The 27,649-nt window shown below is 47.0% G+C and overlaps 1 protein-coding gene across 14 annotated transcripts in view; it reads left to right on the top strand.

The window, feature by feature from the left end:
• The window catches only part of LOC148030242 (uncharacterized), a 218,635-nt gene that overhangs the window by 167,039 nt on the left and 23,947 nt on the right, over positions 1-27,649 (top strand). For 13 of the 14 annotated variants that reach the window (XR_015692150.1, XR_015692151.1, XR_015692149.1 and 10 more), the window contains 3 exons: positions 4,018-4,218; positions 5,009-5,257; positions 5,395-5,529. Coding sequence is in view for 11 of the 14 variants with exons in the window: in XM_087686525.1 (XP_087542651.1) it covers positions 4,018-4,218; positions 5,009-5,257; positions 5,395-5,529 (585 nt within the window). In the remaining 3 variants the exon portion in view is untranslated. The remainder of the gene's footprint in view (positions 1-4,017; positions 4,219-5,008; positions 5,258-5,394; positions 5,530-27,649) is intronic. The other variant, XM_087686528.1, reaches the window with a different exon arrangement.

The raw sequence follows: 27,649 nt of genomic DNA, 5'->3' as shown, positions 1-27,649 counted from the left end.
TTGGATGAGCTTGCATGGGATGGGCATCCCCCTTAATCGATTTGAGCTGAATAGTCCAATGTTCTGAGAATTGAGATAGGAAGAACATGGATCCATCTGCCTTTGCATCTATGATTGAGGATGGGCTTTTATGGATTTATTGTCTAAACCACAGTATGTGGGCTGCTATTGGATAGATTCACACCTACTCCCATAGGCTGAGAATAGGTATAGGCAAATGGAAAGATATTCCAATAGAGGACAGGATATGTTAGCTCTGTGGTTGAGAGCTTGAGACAAAGGATCACTACATATGCAAATGTAAAAGAAGGGAGTTTGGGCACCAATATCAGTATTGTTGCCTCTTCTGTGAGGGCTTTGGACTTTTCAGCCATGTCATGGAGTACAAGGATGAGATGTCTAGGGATTTTTCTTGTTGAGCTCTAGAGACACTGCACAACATTACCACGAGACAAGAACAGCCCATCGTGAGGTACCCATGCAGAGAGTAGTGATAGATTTTTTTCCATGGGTGAGGTTCTACAACCACTACTAGTTCAACAGACATAGAGTCATCCTGTGAGCCTGCATCTACCCCACATTGTGGATTCACACTAGACAGTGCCATTGCAAATTTTTGAGCACGATAATTGGGTCCAAGACTAAGGACCCACACCACAATTAGATTAGTGAAATCATTGCAAGGCTTAGGAGACTCATCCCTTGGCACATCAGCAGAGCGGCCCTAGGCCACATCATAGCTAGGATCACGTACTGACTTTGGGGCCAAGACCTAGGGTCCCATACCATAGTTAAATTAGTGCCATCATTGCAAGGCATAAGACATTCATCCCTTGGCACATCGGCAGAGCAGCTCTAGGCCACATCATAGTCAGGATCATGTACTAACTTTGAAATTCAGAGAGGCAACTACAGTATCTAGTTATATTGTACATGCAGTTCTTTAGATACTAGCCTTATACGGGGATGCAGTTTTTCTAGTTTCATGATGAGATGACAACAAACAAAGATGTACATTGGTTGTGTCTCATAGGCTACATTGGCCTTTTGTAGAGCTTAATATATCTTTCTTTCTATGACTTGTCTTCCTTTTTTGTAAAAAATAATCAAAGGCCTTCTCTAGGTCTAACTATACAAGAACAACCTCCTAATTTGAATGCTGCACATAGTCAGTACCCATCTGTACATTTAGAATGTTATTCTTGCCCTTAATGAAGCCATACTAGTTTGGATACATAATGGTAGGGAGATGCTCATAAAGGCAATTAGCCAACACCTTGGAGAAGATCTTATGCATGTTGCTCATCAATGAGATTAGTCTCCAATCATTGGGCATTGAAGGTGAAGGAGCCTTGTGGATCAACTTAATACCCAATATCATTCTCCAAGACAGCATGAATGTTAGTAGAAAGCTAATCCCGGATCAGTGCATAAAACATTGAATCAGCATGGGCAATTTGATCGGAGTGGGGCTGCTGCAAACCAAGAAGATCCATAAAATATTCACTACACCAATGCACCATAATCTGAGGATGTGTAACCATCTGATTGTCAGCATTCTGTAGCATACCAAATTCTATTGTGCAAAGGATGTATGCAGCCCATGATAAAATGTATGTGATTGGAATACAAGCCTTCCGTCAAAACCCATGATAAAATGTGTGTGATTGGTAGGAGTTAGCCTCCAAGACTTTTGTCAAAGCCTTAATCTTGGCCTGCTGATAAGAGTGCAGCTGACTGCTTAATAAGATCAGCCAAGCATGAAGACAAGGGTGTCAAAATGCCTACAGTCACAAAATCACTCTTTAGAGCAGTGACATTCTTGCAAAGACTATGGGAGCTCCCACACTGGAGGGACTCTAGATTGGCATTGACCTCATCTAGATAGCAAGGAGCAGAGGGTGAGAATGATTACTGAAATTCACAGTTGACCATTTGGATGAGCCTACGTGGCTTATATATTGACTGTCTTCCACATTTTGGCTATAGTCTTGATTGCCCTACACTTTTGTGTAAGCTGCTAGAGCCAAAACCAAGTGATCAGAGCTGAAATCTTGAGGATTGAGACAAAGGGGACATAGATCCATCCACCACTCCCTCTAGGATCAATGATGGAGCTCTATTGGAGTCACGTCTTGCATTTCTCTATTGATGGATTCATTGTTCAGCCATAATACATGGCACGCATCTCTCCCATGGCATATGGGCTGCTATCAGTTAGATTCACACCTCCTTCCATAAGCTACAAATGGGGACAGGCAGATGGATAAATACCCTTGTGGACGATAGGATTTCTAGCTCTATGATGGACAGCTTGAGATGGAGCACTCTATATGCAAACATACAGTATGCTATGACATATGGAGACAATACCACTGTCTCTTTCACAATGGTTTTGGATGCCTAGGTCCCTTCCACTTGGAGCTTTAGAGGAGTGGTGCAACACTATTGTGCTATTGTGAGATAGGAGGCCAGCTCACCCGAAGGATCCTACACAAAGAACAGCCACATACTTTTCCATAGTTCAAACCCTATTGATTTTATTAGCCCAGCAGAGGCAGAACCACCCCACTAGACATCCTCCATCCCATGTGACTCTGCATGCCACGGAGTCACACTAGATAGAGCCATTTCACTCTACCTAGCATGATGACCTCCCCTATTAGGACCACCACTGAGGAGGAAGCACCGCAGCCAGATCAGAGCTATCATTGCGAGACACTGGAGATTTCCCATGAGGTACATCAGTCGAGTGGTTGGGGACTGCTTCAAAGATGATGTCATGCATAGATCTTAAGATCAACAATTACTTCCTAAGGCCGGGGAAGAGGATAGTGATGGTAGTGCCATCTCTGAGTGAGGTTGGAAGAGGATGGTCAGTGCCATCACTAAGGGAGGCTGGAAGAGGATGTTGATGGCAGTGCCATCTCTGAGTGAGGAATAGTCCTTGCCCAAGATCCATATATCAATGAAAGCCATTAAAGTCCACACACCCACTGGGCTGGTGGCCAGAACTGCCTCAGATTTCTTGGGGCAGCTGAATTGAACCTAGAAACACCCCTTTCCCAAGAGTGCACTCTATTACTGTAATCTTGGCTGGGCACCAATGACCACTATCTGAATGGAGTCCTTAGATGGATAGAGTGATGGTTGGTATCCAACCAAGCAATACGCTAGATATGATGCCTCTAGGGTTTCCATTCTGTCTTGATGCAGCAAGCTCTGTATCAGGATCAGAACCAGTAAGCGAGAAAGCCTTGGCCAAGCATGGGGGCCACACTGGAGTCCCCTGGTGAAGCCAGAGGACCAGCTCCTTGTGAGTTTTCAAATGCAATTGGGGTATTATCTCTTGAGCCATGTGCAATCCTTGGATTCCACTGATGGGATACATTGCTGAGGGGGAGGGAAAGATTGAAGAAGAAAGAGATGAGGCTGACGAAATCAGATGAAGAAGGGCTGCAAGACAGGAGGGAGAAGCCCATGAAGGAAAGGGGGGACAGGGAAGGGAGGCGGGGAGGAGAAAAGAGTAAGCCAAGATGAGGCAAGAATAAGATAGGCGAGAGGTATGATTGGATTTTCCCTGAGCCATTGTAGAGGACTTTCTCCCTTGAGAGCAGCCAACCTGGGAGATTAAAACATCCATGTTCTAATATTTTCCTTTTGTATATGAGTTCCTGTCATGATTTCACCTTTGTTTTCAGCCAGGACGAGTTTGTTCTTCTTGGAAAGAAAAAGTCAAGTAGATTAATTTTTCCTTGTTTCATAACATCTTGGATGTACGAGTGCTGTCCTTCAATGATCTTTGTCTCTTTTGAAAGTGGAGATAATTTTTCTGATTCTCACAAATTAACAGATACATGATTGTGCTCAGTTAATGTAATCAGTGGAGAATGTGAATAATGATTGTATGAAGCTATATTTATGTCAGCTTGTAAAAGACCGCTCTGTTTGGCTTAATGAATTAGTTGTTGTGGGGAAAGAGAATCATCCTGTAACAATTCAAAAAGCATTTTGCAGCTCCAAAACCACAACAAAGATTTGGTTGATAAAGTCAAGCATTTGGAGTTTTCTTTAAGTGTTCAAGAAAGGATCACTGCTGAAGGTTGTAAAAACTCATTGGAGAAGTCATACAAAATTAGGGAAACTGCTAAAAATGTTTCTCCAGACATGAAAAGGGACAAGCTTCTAGAGACAGTAGAAGATAATGAAATGATTCAGGTAATGATTACAGCAAACTAAAGTTTCACATTTTTTGTAATTGAACAAGTGCTTAGGGTGTTTGGGGTTATGTAGTCTGAATGATATGGTGATAGGAGATGCATCAATATACTTATGTTTGTTCACTTTCAGTTTGCTTTTTGTAGAGTTTCTTCTTATTAGGCTCACAAGTGCTTAGATTATTTGTGATCATTTAGTCCGAATAGTTTGGAGGATGGGAGAAGGAATCATGATATGTTTATCCATTTGAGTTAGCTTACTGCAGAGTCCGTGAGAAGAGTCTTCTTATTAGCCTCTCGCCTTTCAGGCAGTTCTTACACAGTCATTCCTACTAGGATATTTTCCTTGGTTTCAATGAACAGAATTCTTGATATAATTTGGGTTCCTATTGTCAGTAGGTAACTTTGCTTACATTTAACCTCATTCTTCCCTTCAACCTGGTTTTCCATTGAACAAATAATTTCTCCTAGTTGATAAAAACAAAGACCGAGGTGTTTGAATATCAGATGGAATGTAAAGGTGTGAGGATTGTCTGTGCTCTTCCTGCTACTCCTAGCTGACCATGCTGCGAGAAAGTTAGGTTATATGATGATGAGGGATGGATAATGATCCCATTCTGTAATCATGTTACCCTGCCTCTCAAACGCATGAAGGGTACTGCAGCTTCCCAAATGGCAACTGGTATTCAATTCAAGTGCCTTGGATATGATCCCGATATTGTTGCAATGTGTGTATATAATAGAACACTCCTTGGAAACAAAACTCATGACTCAATTTTGTTGCCATCTAGGATGCCAAGAATATGGAAGAGAGAGAGAACTGTAACCAGTTTGATGAGCTTCTACAAAGGAAAATTAGTGACAAGTATCAGAAAGAAATTCAGAGTCTGCAGAAGAAGATGGAAAGGATGAAGCGTGATCATGAATTGCAAGTAGCAGGACTCAAGCAGCAACTCCAGCAGAAGAGCTTGGCAGCTGCAACTTATCATAATGGCTCTGAGCAGGCAACGCCCAGAAAGGCTAAAGACCTTGAAAAACAGGTATTATGAGTCAAGGTCAAAGATCTTGACTCAAATTCAGGGTTATTTTCTCTACACCAGTCTGTGGCAATTGTCTTCAATAGCCATTGATTTCTTTAGTTTCTAGAACCAGTACCGATTAACAGAATCTTATACAGATTGATCAGATTCGATCTTTCTATACAAAGAAAGTCAAAGAATTGACAGAAAAACTGGATGCAAATAAAAAGGAGAAAAAACAGGAAAGCAACGCTGGTTATTCTATGATGAAAAAAGAATTATTGCCCCACAAGGTAAATGCAAATTCTTTGCTTTTACAAAATGATAAGCAAGGCATTGTAGCTGTTTGGTCAGTTTTCTAGGCCTCTTCATTTTGACTGAGGTGTTTATAAATTGGATGCTCTTTCCTTGGAAGAGAAGGATATCCTGCTTGGGTTATTTTAGGTGTGCAGCTCTGACCTGATGATATTTGTACCAAGGTTTAAGAGTGTTGGTTAAACAATAGGATGCACAGTCTATACAAAGCAACTGTGCAAAGTACATTGCAAAGTAATAACTGAGGAAGATTATAACTTGTGTTTGATTCAGAAAAGAAGATTGTACTATGGCATGGTACAGGTTGTCTGCTGTGCATCATCTTGGCAATCATAACAAGTGTGTCAAAAAGCTGTAGCTTTCCCCTTAGCTCTTAGAACTTGTTCTGGGTGCACTATCTCTCTAGGGAAGCAAGGCTGTGAATCCTCCTGTGACTCTAGCATCTACAGCTCTCCTGGAGGACGACTTTGGTCCTGAGAAAGTGACCCAGAGGTTAACATAGGAAGATATTTGCTTCATTGTTTCACCCTGGTAGGTGAAATGTGGTGCTATGGTGATCCAACTAATTGAGGTACTAAAGTTCATAATTTGGTCTTTCCTAGATTCACAAACACATTCCCCTTTGTACAAGAAGCATGGAGGGCATCAAGATTACACTATAATCTCTTAGCAGAATATGACATCAGCAAAATGTCATCAGCATCTAGCAAGACAGGGATAAACACTCCTACAATAGGTGCTCTTGGTCTGCCAACCCTATCAATGAAATCACTGATCTCATCAATGTAGTCCAAACAATGTGAGTAAGATGGGGCATCCTTGCTTCAGCCCAATCATCCTTTGGACTAAATCTGACATCATACCTGGTTCCCATCCCTTGCTTTTCAGTTACTCATAAAGTGTCAGCATCTCCCATATCATCCTTTTTTTTATGTGGCAATTTGTATTATTCAAAAGAATTTTACAATGAAGTACATGTGCTCAACAATCTAGTTGGAGCTGCCTTAAAATCACAAAACAATCATATATACAAGCCTCACAAGGCGGTTTGGGGAGTATGGGGGAAAGAAGCCATGGAGGGGAAATGTATTGCCACCTAGGGTTGCCTGCCAGCATTGTGAAAAATAGATCGTGGCCACCCTAGGTGAGCATGAATTGTTGTCGGAGCTCCTGATGAGCTAGAGACTCGCCTTGTAGCTGGTCCCAATGGCTGCAAAGTGAGTAGATGGATGTCTAGAGCTCCATGAAGGTCACATATACTACGATGCTCTCACCACCAAATATCATCTAGCAACATGCCTTCCAAATGTGCCGCGCTGTGAAGCTCCCAATGATCTCCCAAACATCTAAGTGTGATGAGCTCTAGTACTTGGTAGCTGGGTACTGCACCCTGGCCAACCACAATGTAAGAGAAGGTCTTATCGTGCATCTGTGCCTTGTACAGTAGGTGGCAGCCCTAGCTAACTAAGTGCCACTAGAAGGGCCCATATGATATACACCTCAAGCTAGGTGCAATTTGATCAACAAACTCTTCTCCACACTAGCTAGGTTGCCTCGCATGACCAAAGACAATGCTTTGGAGTCTCCAAACGCTGTTGTGGGTAGAAATGAAGTTGGACACTCTCCTCGGTCATTGGCTATCCCGTAAGGGTCGCCAAAAGGTCCGGTGAAAAGCATCCATGATGTTGTGCTTTGCCCAATGTCTATTGCATGTAGGTGTCCAATCCATATCCTCTTGCATTAGAGCATGTTTACCAACCTTGGTTGTGTAGGACAGAAAGCATTGTGGCTACTTAGCAACTAGTTGTGTGTGACCAGAGCCACTCTCCTAGATCCTACCCTAGATTATACACACAAGAGGAAGCTCGCTCAAGCTCACATGAAGAGAGACACGAAGAGAGATGGAGTCCAAAACGTTTTCTTATTGGTTTCTTCTTCTTCTTTCACACACAATACAATGTATACAAAGTATAGATAAGACACAACAGGAAAGTGGCCTACTAAGTCAAACAATGCATAACTGACTATAGTAATCGACTAGCACTATAACTATGCTAGATATATGTAGTTGCAACAAACCAAATATAATAAGTGATAAGTCAGTGGTGGCCATGTGAGGATCACAATGACCATTGATGTACAAAGTGTAGACGTGCGGATCCATCTAATCAGGTGGTCCATCATTAGTGTCCGCACGTGCTGAGCTTGCCATCTCAATGCTCCCCCTTAACCAACTATATCTCTGCAACTCCAAGTAAGGTTCTTTGCACCTGATGCCTTTGAGAAAATGTTAGCTATCTAATAGTTCGTTGGCATATACCAAGTCAATCTCTCATGCAAGCACCTTCTCTCCCACAAAATCATAATGTGCCTCAATGTGTTTTGTCCTAGCATGGAACATTGGGTTCTTAGCTAACTGTATGTTGTTCATGTTGCCACAATGAATGACAACTGGACCATCTCCTTACACATCCAAATCACCCAATAACTTCTGTAGCCATACCACCTCACATGCTGCCATAGCAATACCTCTGTACTTGATAAAGCAATTGTAGATTGGTTTTTGCTATTCCACGTAACTATTGCACTATCAAGGGGAAACATGAATCTGCTGGTAGATCTTGTGTCGAACATGCTATTAGCCCAATTTGCATATGTATATCCAAACACTCATATATCCTTACCTACCTCATTAAAAAGTCCATAATGTAAAGTGGACTTTATATATCTCAATATGTGTCTAACTACATCCAAATGAGGCTTTCTAGGCATTTGCATAAACTGACTAACAAGGCCAACAGCATAACTCAAGTTTGACCTTATGATAAGCATGCAAATCAGATTCCCTACTATTCTCCTGAACATAATAGGGTTTTCTATCTCATCCCCAAAATCAGTACTCAACTTCACATTTTGCTCCAATGGCACTGAGAGAGGCTTCTACATTATCATACAATACTTGGACAACATATCCAAGCCATATTGTCTTTGGGATAGCCATATACCATTATCACATTTGATCACCTAAATACCAAGAAAGTATCTTAGCTCACCCAAGTCCTTCATTTCAAATTTCTTCTTCAAAAGGTCCTTGACTTTAGTAATCCCACACTCACAATCACCTGTAATAATCAAGTCTGTTGGGTTCAACTCACGTTTACGCTCACAAAGGAGTGTTGGTGATCTTCAATAGGATATTGGGGCACTTTTTACTCTCCGTATATGAGAGGTGTTTTTCCCATATTTATTTCTTTTATTTTATGTGCCTACGTTACATAGTTTTAAGCAATGGCAAGAACTCGCAAGATGTAAAGGCAAGCCAAACCAAGGGTGACTTTCTTTCTTTAGATGAAACCAAAGAAAGAGAACCCATCTAGCAACAACTTCCTAAGAAAAATAGATTTTGCACACACTGCCAAAGATTAGGCCATGTGTACGAGGAGTGTCGTACTAAGGCCCAAGGTCTTCCTCCAAATAAACCTCAACACATCACTGCGACTGCCTCCACTCCTATTGGTAGTCCAATGGGGCTACGCCTCCCGCTCCTTCCCCATTTGCTCCTTCCACCCACTGGACATATAGCACATAGACAGCCTTAGTGGCCATCCTTCTCTACTCCTGAGGGGTTGTCTAATTGGTCTATGAGTCCCGATCCCATTGCACTTTATGCATCCACTTCACATCCACCTCCATCTAGGGCTGCCTCACCACCTCGTCAGGTGTTTCATTAGGAGAGCCCTACTAGTGGGCATACATGATGGTGACCACATTCTTTGATTAGCTCCATCTTCGCATTCTTAGGTCTTTAGGCTATTGAGTTGAACCCATAAGATTTTGTCCTTAGATTTTCATTCCCAAGTCTTCTACTACATTTACTCCCACACATGTAAACATTTGCATCATTGCATTGTTTCTTTAGTTATCTTTTCATTTCAGTTTTTTTTTTTTTAAAGCATCTAACTATTGACCTCTGTACTTGTAGATCTTCATCTCGTTTGCAGGGTTTTGTTTAATCAGTATAGGGCTAACATGCAGATTGGCATGAGTCTTATGCGGGCTAGAGACTTGGGATGCACACCATTCCATTCATGGTTTCATCATCCTGAGAGTTTTTCTCTTCTACCAGTATGGAGGCTTCCCCTCCCAATGTGGATCTTGTAGCATCTCTCTTGATGCCATCATGGCAGTGATTTCTATCTTCTTCTTCCAATTGGGATGCTTCCTCACATCATGGTTCTTGGCACCACACGAAGACCGACCCATCCGGCTCCTCTTCCTCCTTCGCCATCGACATTCACGGTGAATAATTTCCCCACAAGGGACACTATCCAAGTGGCACGTGTTGCATGAGCATTTCACAACATGTAGCATATTCATTGTGGAAAGCATCACTAGATGAATCCTAAGCTATTTTCACTGGTGGTTTGCATACCACACCACCATTACTTTATCACTCTTCCCTTGTCATCGATACCCTTGCAAGTGGTTGGGTGGCTTGCTTGTTTTGTGATGGTTTGGACCCAACCATCCCTTCTCATTCTCTTGTATAGTATAGTTACTTAATCAACTGCAAACCATCTCTCAAATCACCTTTACCAAAGGAAGTAAAAAACACACACACAAGAAGTAAAAAAGTTCATTGTGGTTTAATCCGCCTTTGTAGGACTTGGTAGGCCACTGGGCAGCTGATGAGCACCCTTTATCTGATCCTTGTCCTCTTTCAGGTGACTACTTAGACTCCCTTGGTAGGATAACCATCGGCTGCGTAGTCTTGGTAGGCCACTGGGCAGCCATTGTGCACTATTTGTCCGATGTCGTGGCTACTTTGGGGTGGGACGCCTTGGGCCAAACTAGGTTGGCCTTCCTTTCTAGTTGTGTTTTGGACCTGAGAAGGGGTGTTGAGCTAAAAAATGCATTACATGCTGATTAGTCTCTAAAACAACCCCAAAACATGCTTATCTAATGCAAAACGCAAAAGTGGTGCGTGGTTCGAAAGAGTTTCTATGAAACCCTAGTTTGGGACACTCCATCCACATCTCTAAATAGAGAGGCTGCCCCCATAGTCTTCATCTTTTTGTGTAGGTTTTCACTTTACCGTGCAGAGTTCAGCCATCAGCTATCTACCGTCTGTTTTCTAGCCATCATCAACGGCAGTCTGTCAGTATCCAGCTCTCGACATCCATTGCCCTGTTGTTTGTCATCACAGCACTTGATCAACCTGCATTTTCAACATCTGGTGCCAAGTGAAAGGCTGCCATCTCTCCACCAAGTGAGTGCTACAATACTTGTGTTTTTGTTGTCCAACAGGTTGACTATATCAACAAACACCTTTGTTGTCACGTAATAGTTCTTTGCCTTAGGTGATCAATTTTCAGCCTTCTCTAGTCATACACTACTGCGTTTACTAGATTTCAGTCTCCGACTACTATGTTTTGTTGACCAACTTGCTGCCCTTCATTATTCAGCACACTCTCATCTCTAGTTGGTGGTTACAGCACTTCAAGATCCATCTTCAATGGATGTCACTCTCCGACACTAATGCTTTGCCCTTGGGCACTCTATACACTCTTCATTCATTTACAATTTTCATTCACTTTAGAGTTGTGTTCTTTCTCTCCCCTTTTGCTTGCATTTGTTTCTGTGTTTGAGTTTTGAGTTTTTCTTTTAGGGTTTGAGTTTCGTTGTGTTTTTGTCCTAGTCATATACTCTATGTTTCCTCAATGCAAACCCTAGCAACTACTTCTCAATTTTTTTCACACCCCTAGTAGGTGAGTTAAAATGGCCTAGACAACCCATTCTCTCTAGTGCATTTTTGCCCATCCTATGATTGGAAAGCCTGGAAAAGCTTCTCCTTATTGAAAGGAGAAAGGAGGGATTGTCCCATCTCAACTCTCACTAGCAATGGGATGCAGTTCCACACCTATTGCTTGTACTGGATCACCTAAGTTAAGGCGTCTCCTATTGAACAAGTTGTTTGTAGAAGTCAACGGCGGCGGGTGTGTCCCATTAGCTCCTTAAGACATGAGCAAACACTCCCATACTGGCCACGAATTGTGCAAATCTAACCACCGAGATGTGCAGCCAGTACATCTAGAAGAGCTCTCTATACATAGTGTCCCCTTTTCGCGCCAAAAAAGCAAAGCCATCCATTCCCACAACTCTTAGGTGTGGGGGGCAAGATTGTTAGAAGACTCTTGTAGCAACCCATGAATGGCTATTAAGTCCTATCGAAGGGTCCTCTCCTCCCAACACCATTGTTGAGCCTAGAGGGATGCCTCCTGATGAATCCTCCTTGAATCCATGAGGGCTGTGAGAGAGAGAAGAAAATTTCTTGTGTGTCTTACTCACCTCCCAACCAAATATACCCTCTTCCCACCTTCTAATCGAGTCTCTAGGACCTGTTCTTGCCCAATTTAGCAAGAAATCTGAGGGTATTCCCCGAGCATCAGACCTTGGCACTTCTTGCCCTTGTCTAGGATACACTAATTAATGGCCATCTTGGGCTACTTACCCGGCTAAGAGAGAAGAAAATTTCTTCTGTCCTACTCACCTCCCAACCAAACATACCCTCTTCCCACCTTCTAATCGGGTCTCTAGGGCCTGTTGTCATGGTGCATCCGACCGGTGTTCCCAAATAGACAAGTCCTTGCCAATTTAACAAGAAATCTGAGGGTATCCCTCGAGCTTCGAACCTTGGCACTTCTTGCCCTTGTCCGAGACACACTAATTAATGACCATCTTGGGCTACTTGCCCGACCGAAGATTATTATGTTTGACATTCTCTCCCCCTTTCAAAAAATCATTGTCCTCAATGATTAGTGATGGGAAGTGTCATCAAATCAAAGTTTCTGATTCCCATGTAGCATTAGTAACTGGTAGACCCTTCCAGGCAACTAGATACTCATGGAGAGTACGATTACGCAACCGTTTCTCTCTCCGATCTAGTATCTTGTCTGGTCCATGGTCAACAATTGAATCCTATTCCTGCAAAGGTACGATACCATCAATTAGATTATCATCACGTGAGATATACTTTCTTAATTTGCTAACATGAAACACTGGATGAACAAGACATCCAGGAGGAAGTTCCAATCCGTAAGCTATATCACTTAGCTTCTGAATAATTTTCCACGGTCCACAATATCTTGGAGATAACTTTGGACATTTGCCAATCGATAAACTAGACGACTTGGTTGGTACTTGGAAAAAAACTTTTTCTCCTAATTCAAAGATCCTACTTGACCTTTTCTTATCTGCAAAATGCTTAGCCCTATTAGCAGCTTGCTATAACTTAACTTCTGAATAATTTTCCACGGTCCACAATATCTTGGAGATAACTTTGGACATTTGCCAGTCGACAAACTAGACGACTTGGTTGGTACTTGGAGAAAAACTTTTTCTCCTAATTCAAAGATCCTACTTGACCTTTTCTTATTTGCAAAATGCTTAGCCCTATTAGCAGCTTGCTATAACTTTGCTTGAGCAATTTTAATATTAGCCTCTATGTCAATAAGAAATTCTGCCACAATTGGGCATTTCTCATTTGACCTTACTGTACTAGGAAAACTTGGATTCATTCCATAATTTATTTCAAAAGGAGACAAACCTGTCGCCTTATGAGGTCTGTTGTTATACGTAAGTTCTAACAAAGACAAATGCGTATCCCAATCTGTTTGTTTATCAGATACATATGCGCTCAGCATGTCTTCTAGTATCTGATTAACTCTTTCTGTTTGACCATCTGTTTCTGGGTGATCACCACTTGACATGTTTAAAGACACGTTTAAACGACCAAAGACATGATGCCAAAAATGACTAGTAAACCTGACATCCCTATCAGACACAATGGACGTAGGTAGACCATGCAACCTAAACACATGATCAATAAACAAATCTACGACTTATGGAACTTCCACACTTTCGCGAGTGGCTATAAAGTGAGCCATTTTACTGAAGCGATCCACTATCACTAGAATGGTGTCTTTTTGTCTCTGGGTTCTAGGTAAGCCGACAATGAAATCCATAGAAATACTTTTCCAATTAGATTCTGGAATTTGTAATGGCATTAGGAGATCTAGTGGCTTCACCCTTTCTGCTTTATTAACTTGACATTGAAAGTATTGTTGGACATATTGGCAAACATCCTTGGCCAACTTTGGCCACCAAAATGTCCTTCTAACAATCTGTATGATCAATACCAGGATGTCCTACACAAGGCATATCATGGTTATCAAACAAAACTTTCTTTCGTAGTTCTCGTGCACTAGGAACACAGATCTTGCCTTTTCGTTTAAGAAACCCATTCTCAATTGAAAGGCTCTTAAATGAACTTGCCTTATCAGAAATAACAGTAGGTAATGAAACAGAAGTATCTGGTCCATTCCTAATCAAAGAGTCTCGTTCTATGGCCTAATAAATTTTTGCCGTATAAGAGTCCTTTAACTGTGCTTCCTTTATTTCTTGAAGCAATGAGCTTTCTAAAATTGTAAAGCTCATTTGATACATTATACAAGATAATGCATCAGAAACAACATTATCCGTACCCTTCTTGTATAGAATTTCAATATGAAATTCTTGCATCATTTCAGCCCTGCCTTCTTGTCTAAGGACTACACCTATCATGATGCTACTTGCATCTGTTTCTAAAACAAATGGTTTCTGAGGATCAACTATCTTGAGAATAGGGGCAGTAGAAACTACTTATTTCATAGCCTCAAAACTTTCTTGTTGCACTAATGTCCACACATAGTGCACCATAGCTTGCAACAAATCTGTCATAGGAGCAGCTACATACGAGTATATGTATATAAATCTTCTCCCCTTAACAATCCCAAAAAGGAACGAATAGCTGTTTCATTTTGGGGTGTCCGCCAACTAAGTATAACAACACTCCACTCGGCCACTAGTCTCCGTCCGCGACCTGCCATTCCATTGCTCCAACAGACTCGGCCGCCCAGTCTACGTCCACGACCCGCCGTTCCACCCCCCCTGTTGGTCCCTCCCCCCTGCCCGCCTTGCTGTCCTCGCCATACCCACCCCCCGCCCTGCCCCCCCCCCCCCCCCCCCCCCCAAGCGCGTTGCCTTCGTTCGTGAGCTTGGTTCAATCCGTGAGGTCCAACACCCCCACCCCCCCCAATTGCCAAAAACAACAGCTTTGCCCCCCCACACCCCGCCATTGTCCCCCCCCACCCTCCAGTTGCTCCCTCTCCTGCAGCAACTCTTCCCCCTCAGGTAGCATCGTGACGTGATTGGTAGTTTTCTCAGAAGGGTCGCGCAATGGAAACCTTTGGTCAAATGCTGGCACACTCAGAGAGTGCCCCCTAGTCAAACACCTAGCGTATCGTCCTCTCTGAGAAGCAACTCGAGGAGCAGCTCTTAGCCGTCCGAGCTAAGAAGCTGGAGCTTTAAAAAACAGTGATTTATGGTCTGGTAGTAGGACATTTTGCCATAGCCAGGGCCCAGCTTCCAGAGTGGCTTCACTCCACTCCACACATCGGCACAACGCGGATCGTGGAGGCAGTCCTAATGGGCCAAGGGATTTTCATGGTCAGGCTTAGCTCGGTAGACACAGCTAGTGAGCTATTTGCCAGTTCACCATATGCGTCCACGAAGGGGTCATATACATGGTCCCTTGGTACAATGGCTTTACTATGGAGCCATTTGCACTCCACAATAGGTTTCTTCGGCACCCGGTCACCCTTCTTTTCCCTAGCGTGGCAATAGAGTATCGCCAGTTAGTGGAAGACTTTGGACGGCTCTTTGGCACTATCCTTCACAGATGCAGTGACAGTTGTAGGAGTCCCAAAGGTATGGGTGGCAGTGAAAAAGGTCAAGAATATCCCACAATTCCTAGAGATTGAGGCGGGCGGGCACTCCTTTACGCAGCAGGTCATTGTGACAGGGTAGCCAGGACAATGCCTGCACTGCCACGACTTTGGGCATCAGGCAGCAGGTTGCACGCGTTTCGGAGCCAAGGTGGCTATGCTAATAGGCCCGCAGGTGGACGCTGACAGCTTCACACGGGTCTAGAGAGGACAGAGAGGGAGATGGCAAGAGGGGCCCCCCACATCCACCACCCGCGCCACATCCCCCACATCTTCAGAGTTCCCACAGCCCCCACACCCACCTCCCCCCACATCCCATGCCTCCCCCCCCCCCCCACTGACCCTGGCTCACAGCCGCCCATTTCGAGGGCTACCAGTCCCCCCCCCCCCCACCCGCCATGTACCAGCTTCCATCCCACCATCTCTCGATCATCCTTCCCCCCACCACCCCCTGTACTGAGCACCCCCTCTGATCCGCACCTGGTTCAAGTGATCCCCCCCAGATTCCCCCCCCCCCCCCTCCTTCCACAGAAGGTGATGAGCTACACACGCCTACATCCTCCTCGCACCAGCAATCCTCCCCCTTCTATACAGCCACCAGCTGATCCAACCCTGCCGCCCGTCACACTTTCCCGAGACAGGTACACCTGTTGCCACAGGAGTTCTTCCGCAGTGGCCCATGGTCCTACTTGAGAGTTGCGGAGCGTGGAGAGTTTCCACTACCTCTAGAGGTGGGTATCTTAGTGGTTCATAAGTCAAGGAGGGGTAGGTCCATCACTAGCACCACCGGATAGACCAAACTACACCTTTTTTCTTTAGTCCTCTCACTTAGGGGAGTGGATGACGACACAGATTGAGGAAGAGTTGAAGAGTCAGGTGGCGGACCACACCTCCCAGTGGATGGGAGAAGAAAGACTAGCATTGTTTGCATAGCAGTGGCCTGGTTGCATGATGGATATTAACGGGTGGGTTGGTGCCGAGGTCCCTCACTTGAGCATTATCTTTCGAGCCCCTCCACAGTGGAGAGCTCCGAGGGATGTGATCAAGTGGCCCCTGGCACAGGCGGCCCATTTCTACCAGTGCACAGAGTTCTAACTCTTAGCATGGCTGATAGATGCATTGATAGTACCACCTGGAATATCTATCACCCCTATGGTCCGGCGGAGGGCTGGCGGAGGGCCACCATGCGGGATTGGAGTTCACCGTCCAGACTGCGGCAAACGTTACTTGCATGCCTCATAGCTTCTTCTCTTCATTAACAGCCTCTACACCGAACAAATGCCTGTTCGGTCAGTCATAGGTTTTCCCATAAGCTTATACCTTATATCCTAGAATGTAAATAGCCTCCACTACAGTGGGGCACGTGGTTTCAGAAAATTGATTGTTCAACAGGAGCTGCAGCCTGCCCTTGCCAGACGGATTGACATCTTACTTCTATAGGAGCACAAGCTCACCCCTACCCAAGCCCAGTGGGTAGGGAAGGTACTCCCAGGAAGCTCGCACACTTACTGGGAGCACGCCATAGGTGCCCATAGCAGGAGTGGAGGCGTATGCACCTCCATTGGTCCGAGTCTTACCGCTTGTGTATGAGACCACAGGACGATAATGGCAGGGAGGGTGCTATGGATTAGATTGGATATTGGGCACTCGTGCATTGGAGTCCTTAATGTCTATGCCCCTATGGAGGTTAGGGCACGCAATAGGTTCTGGGTGGAGATCACGGATGGACTCCCAAAGGTGGACTCCTGGATTGTTGAAGGAGACTTCAACAACCTGGAGGCTTTGGAGGACTAGCAGGGCAGAGGGACAAACTACCAGGGCATGGTCAGGGAGGAGCAAGAGGCATGGGAGGTCTTTCTACTTGCAGTAGGAGCAGGCGATGCCTGGAGAGACCCTGCCTTCCACAGGAGGGAGAGGTCGCTGGACTTCTCTTGGGGATACAGGCGGCTAGGTGGAGTCCTGATGGAGCAGTTGGGGACAGGTTTTATGTGGGAGAGTGGGGAGGCTCTCGTCGAGGCTAGATTGGGCAGTTGGCGAGCACCATATTATCCGATCATTGACCGGTTCTCCTGACACTAAATCCCCCAGCATCTTCCCTAGATACACGATCTTGTCGGATCCCTAACTCGATCTATAGGAGGGAGGAGGTGACGAGACTGATAGAGCAGATTTGGACCAGAGAGTGGGGCAGGAGGGACCAGATCGCGGAGGAGGTTGCAGAGGTCGTAGCTGAGTCGAGCAGAATCTGCCAAGAGACAGTCATACAGGCCACGCAGCAAAGCTGGGAGAAGGAGAGAGCACTCCGGCGGGACCTTGTAGCCACACAGAGATTATTACAGGAGGCACCAAGGGATCCCACTCTCCACGCAGAAGAGGTGCACACGCGAGCAGCCATGGTTGGCCTAGAGGACAGGCGCTGAGAGTTCTCTTTCTGCACCACAGGAGCTTTCTTAGCGCGGAAGAGAGACAGGATGTGCAAGGAGTTTTTCCAGGTGCACCAATCTCGCACCTCAGGAGAGCAGATACGCAGTCTCCAAGATCAATATGGGAGGACCTGTTCTAGCCCAGACGAGGTGATGGAGATTGCCACGGACTACTACAGTCGCCTCATCCAGTAGGAGACAGCCTCAGCTAGAGGACAGCGATGTAGATAGCAGGTCTAGGATAACATCCCGTCCCTCGTCACAGAGGAGATGGGACGCTCCCTCCTAGACCCCTTCACAGAGAAGGAACTAGAGGAGGCTTTCCATACACAAGACGGGTAGAAATGCCTGAGAGAGGATGGCCTCTCTAATGCTTTCTTCACTACCTTTTGGGAAGTGGTGAAGAACCCCCTACTGATGACCTTTTAGGAGATTTTCACTTCAGGATAGATGTTAGGGAGTCTTTCGGCAGGCCTTATCAGTTTTCTCCCCAAAGGGGGAGACCGGTTGCAGCTTTCCCAGTGGAGACCGATCACCTTATTGTCAGTGGCCTATAAGGCGCTAGCAAAGATGATTGATAGGCGAGTACGCCCCGTGCTTCCAGACATCATCCATGGCATACAGACAGGCTTTGTCCAGGATAGGAGCATCCTAGACAATGTATTTACCTTCTTTAAGGCGACAGAGTGGGCCCATCACAGTGGGCAGAAACTGACTGTACTACTCTTGGATTTCGAGAAAGCTTATGACAGGGTGGACTGGTATTTCCTAGAGGGCACCATGGTGAGGTCGGGTTTCTCCCAGGCTTGGATTTGCGGGGTCTCGGCACTTTACAGATCGGTCACTAGCAGGGTTCTCATAGGTGGTAGGTATGAGGAGTTTCGGCTAGAGAGATCGGTCCGACAGGGCTTCCCCCTGGCCCCGTACCTGCTCCTTCTCTTTGCAGAGGCGATGTCTCACTTCTTCAGGTCACGTGTGAGCGGATTACATGGCCTCCGACTTCCAGTAAGAGAGGAGACCGAATTGTTAGATTCAGAGTATGGAGATGATACAACGCTCTACATAGAGGATGACGAGTTAATGCTGGAGAGAGTGAGGTTGGTTCTTGAGGTGTTATGTTCTGCAGCGGGAGCAAAAATAAACTGGCAAAAGTCGGTTGGTTTCCTCACAGACCCGGACTCTAGCACGGAGTGGGGCATCCACCTGGGATTTAGATGGGTGAGGAGAGGACAAACCGTCCGGTACCTAGGGTTCCAAGTCGGACTCGACATCACTTCCGCCTAGCAGTTTCTTCCAGTCCTCGATTCTATTCGGAGGAAGTTGACCTATTGGAGCACGGCTTGCCTCTCACTAGTCAGCCGAGCCCTGGTGGTTAACCAGGTCCTCCTAGCAACGGCATGGTACATTGCCTCGTGTTGGTGCTTCTCCTCTTTCTACGTAATGCAGCTTCGCCGCCTAGTGCGGAATTTCCTTTGGTTTGCGTCAGACGGCTCCACGGATTCCAAGGCCAAGGTGGCATGGGCCACCATTATACGACATCGGTTAGAGGGACGGCTTGGGATCATAGACCCAGAGTATTAGAGTATGGCCCTCTTGGGCAAGCTAGTTGTCCACGGCCGCACACCGGGAGGGCAGACCTGGAAGGTCCTATTGCACGAGGGTCTTTAGGACTGTAGACCGAGGCTTGGCAGTGAGTGGAGGCCGTCCCTGAGATGGATCTTCATGTCAGCCGAGATCACCCCCCCAGATCATCTTTCCTACGCAGCTTGCTCCACATGTGGCAGGGTCTCTGTAAGGCCCTAATCTAGAGCCCCCCAGGCTGCCAGGAGGAGATAGACCGTCAGCCGATGATTTGGAACCCCCAGGTCAGGGACCGGGAAGGGGCACAGATTAGCAAGCACTCCCACATCCAGTGGGTTGGTTGGGAGACTGGCCCGGCTGGTACCATCAGGACATGGCGGGAGGTGTACGCACCGTCATATAGCAGGCACTGGGCAGAGCACAGCATCATGGAGCCGTTCCGATGGACCTTCTGGCGCCGGCTATGGGACAGCTGGAGATCGAGGAGGGTATCGTATTTTCTATGGCTGGTGGCACATGGAGGCTTGGCAGTGGGAAGCTGGCTTGCCCAGATGCAGGAGGGAGTTTGTAAGCGCTGCACACAGCAATCTATGGAAAACCCAAAGCATTGCCTTTGGTCGTGTGAGGCGGCATAGCTCGTGTGGAGAGGAGTATGCCGCATCCTTCACCGCATAGCACGTAGCCTTGGATGTATCTCTTGGGGAGCTTTCTGCTGGCAGGCGGTCGGTCAGCCAAGGCCGTATTCATCGAAAGTTAATAGGGCAGAAATTTTAATGAAGCATCGTTGGCGCTGAGGCCATGCGATTCGGGAAGTTATTATGATTCACTGCATTACCGGGCAAGCCCGCATCGGCCTTTTATCTAATAAATGCGTCCCTTCCAAAAGTCGGGAGTTGGTGCACGTATTAGCTCTAGAATTACTACATTTATTGGAGTAGCAAGGTAGCATCAAAGAACCTATAACTGATTTAATGAGCCATTCGCAGTTTCACAGTACCAGAGAGTTTATACTTCCACATGCATGGCTTAATCTTTGAGACAAGCATATGACTATTGGCAGGATCAACCAGGTAGCTATCTTTCGTCACACGAGCAGCACCACTGGTGCACGTTCCGACTCCACATTAAGTGTGGCTGCGGGGCAAAAAGGCACGACCTCATCACCAATGTGTTGTTCTTGATGTAAAGAGAAAGAGGGGAGGAGCACGAAGGCTTGAGAGTTTACGGGGAGAAAAAGAAAACGACAAATGGGGATGGGACGAGGGTAGGAGCACGAAGGCTCGAGAGTTTACGGGGCGAAAAAGAAAACGACAAATGGGGATGGGACGAGGGTATGCTTTCGTTTCCCACTGTGGACAAAGCCGCACACGAGCACGTGCATTGGCCATTGCCACCACCACGCACAAGGCATGCTCCGCATTGTCCTATTTGTCACATTCCGAGCTCGTGTCAAGTCGAAAGACGATGGAGACGCTCATGCATTCCACCGTTTCGCGTCAACAAGAGCCCATCATGAGGTGCACTCAACCCCACCGAGAACAAGCCCCGCCGACGAAGGCGCACCTCGATCACATCGTTCCATCGGTTTCGGTCCATCCGTATCGATACAAGCCGCACAATATTCACGATGAGATTCGCCGTTAGCATTGAGAACCATGGAGCTTGAACACGATCTCGCCACCAACGAGACAAGTGTTCAAGGCACCGCACTTCGCTCCTCACTGCCTAGTGGGCACATGTTGGCCGCCATGACGCGACGTCCTCACGAGGATCACCACAAGTCTCTTTAGCCTAACCGTTCGGCGGGGGATACATGGCATTTACTCACGAGACACTCCTCGTGCAACAAGATGGATGCGGGGACCATACGCCTTACCTCACCCTCCCTTGGATCTCCAAGGAGTGTTTCGATGGAGCAAGCACCACTACCCTCATAGGTGCAATCGGCTCCAACGGCAAGGCATACCTACAAAGCCCGAAATTTTTTTTTTTGGGGGGGGGGGGGGGGGGGGGGGGGGCGGGCGCGTTGCGACATGGTGTGGCGTGTGTTGAGGGCGGAAGGGGGGGCCGAATTTTGGTTTGGGGGGGGGGGGAGGTCATGTTATGTTGGGGAGGGGGAGGGGGGCGCGTCGCGTCGTGTCGTGTCGGGGGGGGGGGGGGGGGGGGGGGGGAGGGATGTCATGTTATGTTGGGAAAATGGCAAAGGGGGCGTGTCGTGTCGTGATGTGTTTGGGAGGGGGGTCATTTTATGTTGGGGAAAGGGGGAGGGGACGTGTCGTGTCGTGTCGTGCCGCATTGGGGGGGGTGTCATGTTATGTCACGTCATGTTGGAGGGGGGTGTTGTGTTATGTTGGGAAAAGGGGGAAGGGGGGGCATCATATCGTGTTGTGCTGTGTTTTTTTTTGGGGGGGGGGGGGGGTCGTGTTATGCTAGGAAAAAATGGAGGGGGACACGCCCCATCGTGTCGTGCCGTGCTCTGTTTGGAAGGGGGGGGCTATGTTATGTCATGGTGGGAGGGGGTTGGGTGCCATGACATAACATGACCCCCCCTTCCAAACAAAGCACGGCACGACACGATGGGACGTGCCCCCCTCCATCTTTCCCTAGCATAACATGACCCCCCCCTCCCCCCTCCCAAAAACACAGCACGATACGATGCCCCCCCTTTTCCCAACATAACACGACACCCCCCTCCAACATGACACGACACGACATGACATAACATGACACTCCTCCCAATGCAGCACAACGCATCCCCTCCCCCTTTCCCCAACGTAAAACGACCCCCCTCCCAAACACATCACGACACGACACGCCCCCTTTGCCATTTTCCCAACATAACATGACATCCCTCCCTCCCCCCCCCCCCATGACACGACACGACGCGACGCGCCCCCCTCCCCAACATAACATGACATCCCCCCCCCATGACACGACACGACGCGACGCGTCCCCTACCCCTCCCCAACATAACATGACATCCCCCTCCCCTCAACACACACACACGCCATGACGCGACGCCCCCCCCCCCCCCCCCCCCCCCCGCTTCCAAAATTCGGCCCCCCTTTCCCTCAACACACACCACACCATGTCGCGACGCGGCCCCCCCCCTCCCTTCCTCAACACACACCATGTCGCGACACGACATGCCCTTCCCCCCCCCCCCTCCAAAATTCGGCCCCCCCTTCCCCCCTCAACACACACCACACCATGTCGCGACGCACCCTCCCCACCCCAACCCAAAAAAGAAAATTCGGACTTTGCAGGTATGCCTTGCCGTTGGAGCCGATTGCACCTATGAGGGTAGTGGTGCTTGCTCCATCGAAACACTCCTTGGAGATCCAAGGGAGGGTGTGGTGAGGTGTATGGTCCCTGCATCCGTCTTGTTGCACGAGGAGTGTCTCGTGAGCAAATGCCATGTACCCCCTGCCGAACGGTTAGGCTCAAGCGACTTGTGGTGATCCTTGCGAGGACATCGCGTCGTGGCGGTCAACATGTGCCCACTAGGCGGTGAGGAGCGAAGTGCGGTGCCTTGAACACGTGTCTCGTTGGTGGCGAGATCGTGTTCGAGCTCCATGGTTCTCAATGCTAACGGCGAATCTCACTGTGAATATTGTGCGGCTTGTATCGATACGGATGGACCAAAATTGATGGAACGATGTAATCAAGGTGCGCCTTCGTCGACGGGGCTTATTCCCGGTGGGGTTGAGTGCACCTCATGATGGGCTCTTGTTGACACGAAACGGTGGAATGCATGAGCGTCTCCATCGTCTTTCGACTCGACACGAGCTCGGAATGTGGCAGACAAGACAACGCGGAGCACGCCTCGTGCGTGGTGGTGGCGATGGCCGATGCACGTGCTCGTGTGTGGCTTTGTCCACGATGGGAAATGAAAGCATGCCCTCGTCCCATCCCCATTTGTCGTTTTCTTTTTCTCCCTGTAAACTCTCGAGCCTTCGTGCTCCTCCCCTCTTTCTCTTTACATCAAGAACAACACATTGGTGTTACCCCACAGCCACACTTGATGTGGAGTCGAAACGCGCAGCAGCGGTGCTGCTCGTGTGACGAAAGATAGCTACCTGGTTGATCCTGCCAGTAGTCATATGCTTGTCTCAAAGATTAAGCCATGCATGCGTAGAGTAGCTCTTCTGAGCTATGAAGAACCACTAATCTAGAGCCCTTGTCCGCTCATCTGGAGGGACAAAATTATTATAAAACAATGTCTTAAATGCAATCCAAATAGACGGCTCTACATGATCCTACTCAATTTTCCGCCACCAACGGTGAGCGGCATCCATGAGATTATATGTAGCTTGCTGTATCTTTAAAGCATCCATATGAATATGGCATAACTTAAAACACTGCTCCCATTTAGAGAGTCACTATTCCACTGCATCTGCAATCCTTTGTGCCACCGCACCATTGAACTTAGGTAGCTTAAGGTCTTTAAGCTGCCACTTAGCTTCTGGCAACGGAGGAACGACTACGGAGGAGTCATGTACAACTTGTGTGTCAGGCATACATGCATCAGATAAACTCTCATCTAAAGGTCTCTTGCCTTTATCCAAAGCATTTTGAGTTAAAATTTGCATTTGTTCAAGCAAGACTTGCATAGTGCCTTCCAAACTAGAAAGACGATTATGCACATCACTAGATGAAGAGGGCAACTTGTCATCATGTATAAGAGGTTCTTCCTCTACATCAATGTCGTTCAAAGGCATATCTTTAGTGCCTGACACGACTGATTAATTGATTTTTTATTTTTTTTGGATTGATAATTCAAACCAACAAAAGTAAGGCAAACGTAAATGCAATGTACTTTCAGAAAACTGCTATGTTTCCGCACAAGTACTATCCACAAGAAGCATACATGTCAAAAGCAAGCCTCTTTGTACATTTCGAACAAAAGTGCAAAGCTGAATAAGTCACCAAATCCTCTTTGAACCATGATAAACATCCAAATGCACAGAATCCACACTCTCAAGCATACATAGACGCACTCAAAGTAGTGTATTTTAAGCCCCAAAAGGTAGAGATAGTGTGTATCTGGCACGAGGAAAGCAATTTGAAATGTCCTCACCAGTCCTTGCGAGTCAAAACCAGAGGTCAAATATGCTGAAATTTGATACTCATCGATGCAAGAAAACCACAGGAACTGACAGCACTTGAATCAGAGTCCGTTGGAGCCCAAAAAATCCCAATGTTTTGCCCACCTCAAGAGGTCACTTTGGCGCGAAATTTCGGAAGTGCTCCCAAGCTCAATTGGTGATGATAATACTTCATAAGCTTGTCTTCAAATCATTCTCGAAGCTCATGAAATCGGTTTGCAATTTGGATGCCGTACCAAGAAGTTACAGATCTCAGAAAATGTGCTCAGAAAGAGGAGAAAACACCCTTTTTTTTTTATAACAAGGGGATGGAGGGCTCACAAGCTTGGTAAAAAGGGGATTCTATCCCACATACAAAGTGCCACAAGGAATTTACCAAGAATAAAAGGTGAAAGGGAGATGGTCATTCTCTCAAGTAAAAGAGAGTGAGATCTCTTGTGTGATGGAGTGTGCCTTGGCCTTGGTGGTGCTATTGGCTGCGGCTGCTGCTAGCTCACGTGATTGGCTCATTGGGCTGCCGCTGGGCCTTGTAGTGGGTGCCGCCACCTGCAGAGAAAGAGGCTTTTCACGCTGTGCTGTCTTCTGTGGTGTGTTGCAAAGATGCCTTCATGTTGCCCAATCCTGTGCACTCTCACGACTGCAGCATGATCTCACCTATGTGGCCATAACAAAAAACCCCCAAATCTCTTTTTTTTTGGAAACCCGTGAGCTCTGATACCAAATGTGAGAGAGAGAAGAAAATTTCTTGTGTGTCTTACTCACCTCCCAACCAAATATACCCTCTTCCCACCTTCTAATTGGGTCTCTAGGGCTTGTTTTCATGGTGCACCCGACCGGTGTTCCCAAATAGACAAGTCCTGCCCCATTTAGCAAGAAATCTGAGGGTATCCCCCGAGCTTCGGACCTTGGCACTTCTTGCGCTTGTCCAGGACACTAATTAATGGCCGTCTTGGGCTACTTGCCCAGCCGAAGGTTATTATGTCTGACAAGGGCCGTTGCTACCTTCTTTGCAATCCCTCGATTTTTGCTCTTTCTCTAGTCCAAATTTGAACAATCTGTATTCTCACCTCTTGAAGCTTATAAGTCGACTGTAGGATAAGATAAGAGGGATCAAGGGCTAAAGCGAACCTCATTAAGGGTGAGGAGAACTGGAGGATGATCTGATAAGGTGGTCACTGCCAGCTATCCCACCTGCCTTTCCCATGTGCTGCTCCACTCCCCCATAGAGAACATGTCCAGTCACTCTAGAAAGATGCCAATCAGCTGATTCTACCCCCTGAGAAATTCAAGGAGTCATTGTGCTTGTGAAATGTTAGGTCCCTAAGGCATCACGAGCTCCTACTGGAAAGGTAAAAGCCTATGAGGCCTCCTGTTCCTCATCTACCATACTGCAGAAGTCAACGGATTGGCCCTATTGATCCTCTAAGTGTCCAGTTGGTTGAAGTCACCCACAACAATCCAAGAGTCCACCTTTGGCAATCAACTCTCAAGCCACAATCTCCAGCCAGAAGCCCATACATGCATGGACCTTTGTAGGTGTATGGACATTGAGAATCCCAATGTTCGAATCTCCAATGTCTAGCTTAACCTCTAGGACAGTTCTCCAACAATCATCCCATGGTCCAACACGCAAGATAGAAGGCTCAAGCCAATTATAGTACACTTCAGTCCTACCATCGGTGGCAATAGAGTGCTGCAAGTAGGTAAGGCATGGCTTGGGAGTGCATTCCCCACTCAATTGGCCTGGGAGGGGTTAATCTTGTGCTCATATAGAAGAAGAATGTCGATATGTTGAGTAAGGGCTAGCTATAGCTCTTGTCGCACAATTAGCTTCCTAGGACCTCTCACCCCACTATTGTGGAGGTGGTTCACGTTCAAGCATGCTAGTTGTATGCTCATGAGGAAGCTGTAGGGTTTGCCAAACAAGCTCTTGCTTGGCATATTCAAAGACAAAGAAGAAGGCGAGCTTTGTGTTATACATTGGCACTTGGTAGCAGGCTTAGGGTGTGAGCTCCACTCCTCCATGGTGTTCCAGGGGTAGAGAAGGGTAGTGTTCTCTCCATGAGCCACTACAAGGGCCTCCAAGAGCCAAGTTGTCAAGTGCACCTCTAAGGTCTAGTAATATGGAGCAATGTGGGCAAGAGGCCACTCAATCACGTCCAACGGCTATCTCCACTACAGTGAGGAATGGAGGAGGATATTAAGGTGTGGGAGCTTTGTACTGAGCTTCCAATTAATGTCCATCATGCACCTTGGACATTGCTCTAGAAATAACTCCAGCTTTGGCTCTCCAAGCCATTATGATACATGGTTAGACATCTGGTCTCTGAATACCTCCTCCACCTAGGCATGTGTCCATCAGCCACAGTGGGAAGTTTGAAGAAAGTAGTAGTTCGGCCCACTGGGAAGGGCCAGTAGATGTGCCATGCCACTCAGGAATGTGTAGATCATGAAGATTCCAAAAGTGGCAACTCCCCCTAATGCGCAACTTTCACATATGTTTGAGGACCGTAGGGATAGCACTCCTGTGGTAGGATCTCAATGTGTCCTGGAAAGGTGCAGCTTGCTGATGGGATGGAGACGTTGGAAGCATCACAGGAAGGGCTGCTTAGCTGCTATCAAGGGGAAGATATATGCACATTGCATGAGGTTCATCACTCCCTATGGGTGGAGGCTCAGGGTGGGGGGTGCTGGAGGGGGAAGTGGGGGGGGGAGTGGTTGGACCTAGGGGGTGGAGGTGGATGTGCAGTGGTCGAGAAAGGGGTAGACATGGATATGGAGTGGTCGAGAGGGGGGTGGGGTGTTCTGGGGGGCAGGAAAAATGGGGGGGCGTGTGGTGTGTTGAAGCATGCGCAATGTGGCCAACTGCCCTTGGCTGAGGCTGTCCGGGCTATGTGGTCACTAGGGCCTTGACTGCCTCTTGCCCCAACATCACTAAACTCTAGTGCACCTATCATCCTTTGCATGTGCACATCCCTGCTCCATGCTTTAGCTTGGAAGTATGTAGACTTGGAGGCCCAATGCCCAAACTCACGGCAATGAAGATACTATCCAGGCCACCCTGGCACTATAATATGCTATCGGAACTCATGTCTATCTATCTCAATCTTCAGGAACATAGGGATCTTCTTTAGGTCCAACACCACCATCCATACATCTAGT

The sequence above is a fragment of the Lygodium microphyllum genome, chromosome 10 (assembly GCF_053477565.2).
Source record: "Lygodium microphyllum isolate KBCC chromosome 10, Lygodium_microphyllum_v1.1.10, whole genome shotgun sequence".
Classification (NCBI taxonomy): Eukaryota; Viridiplantae; Streptophyta; class Polypodiopsida; order Schizaeales; family Lygodiaceae; genus Lygodium; species Lygodium microphyllum.
The sequence above is the reverse complement of the archived record's forward strand: the minus strand, read 5'-3'. Positions and strand labels throughout refer to the sequence as shown.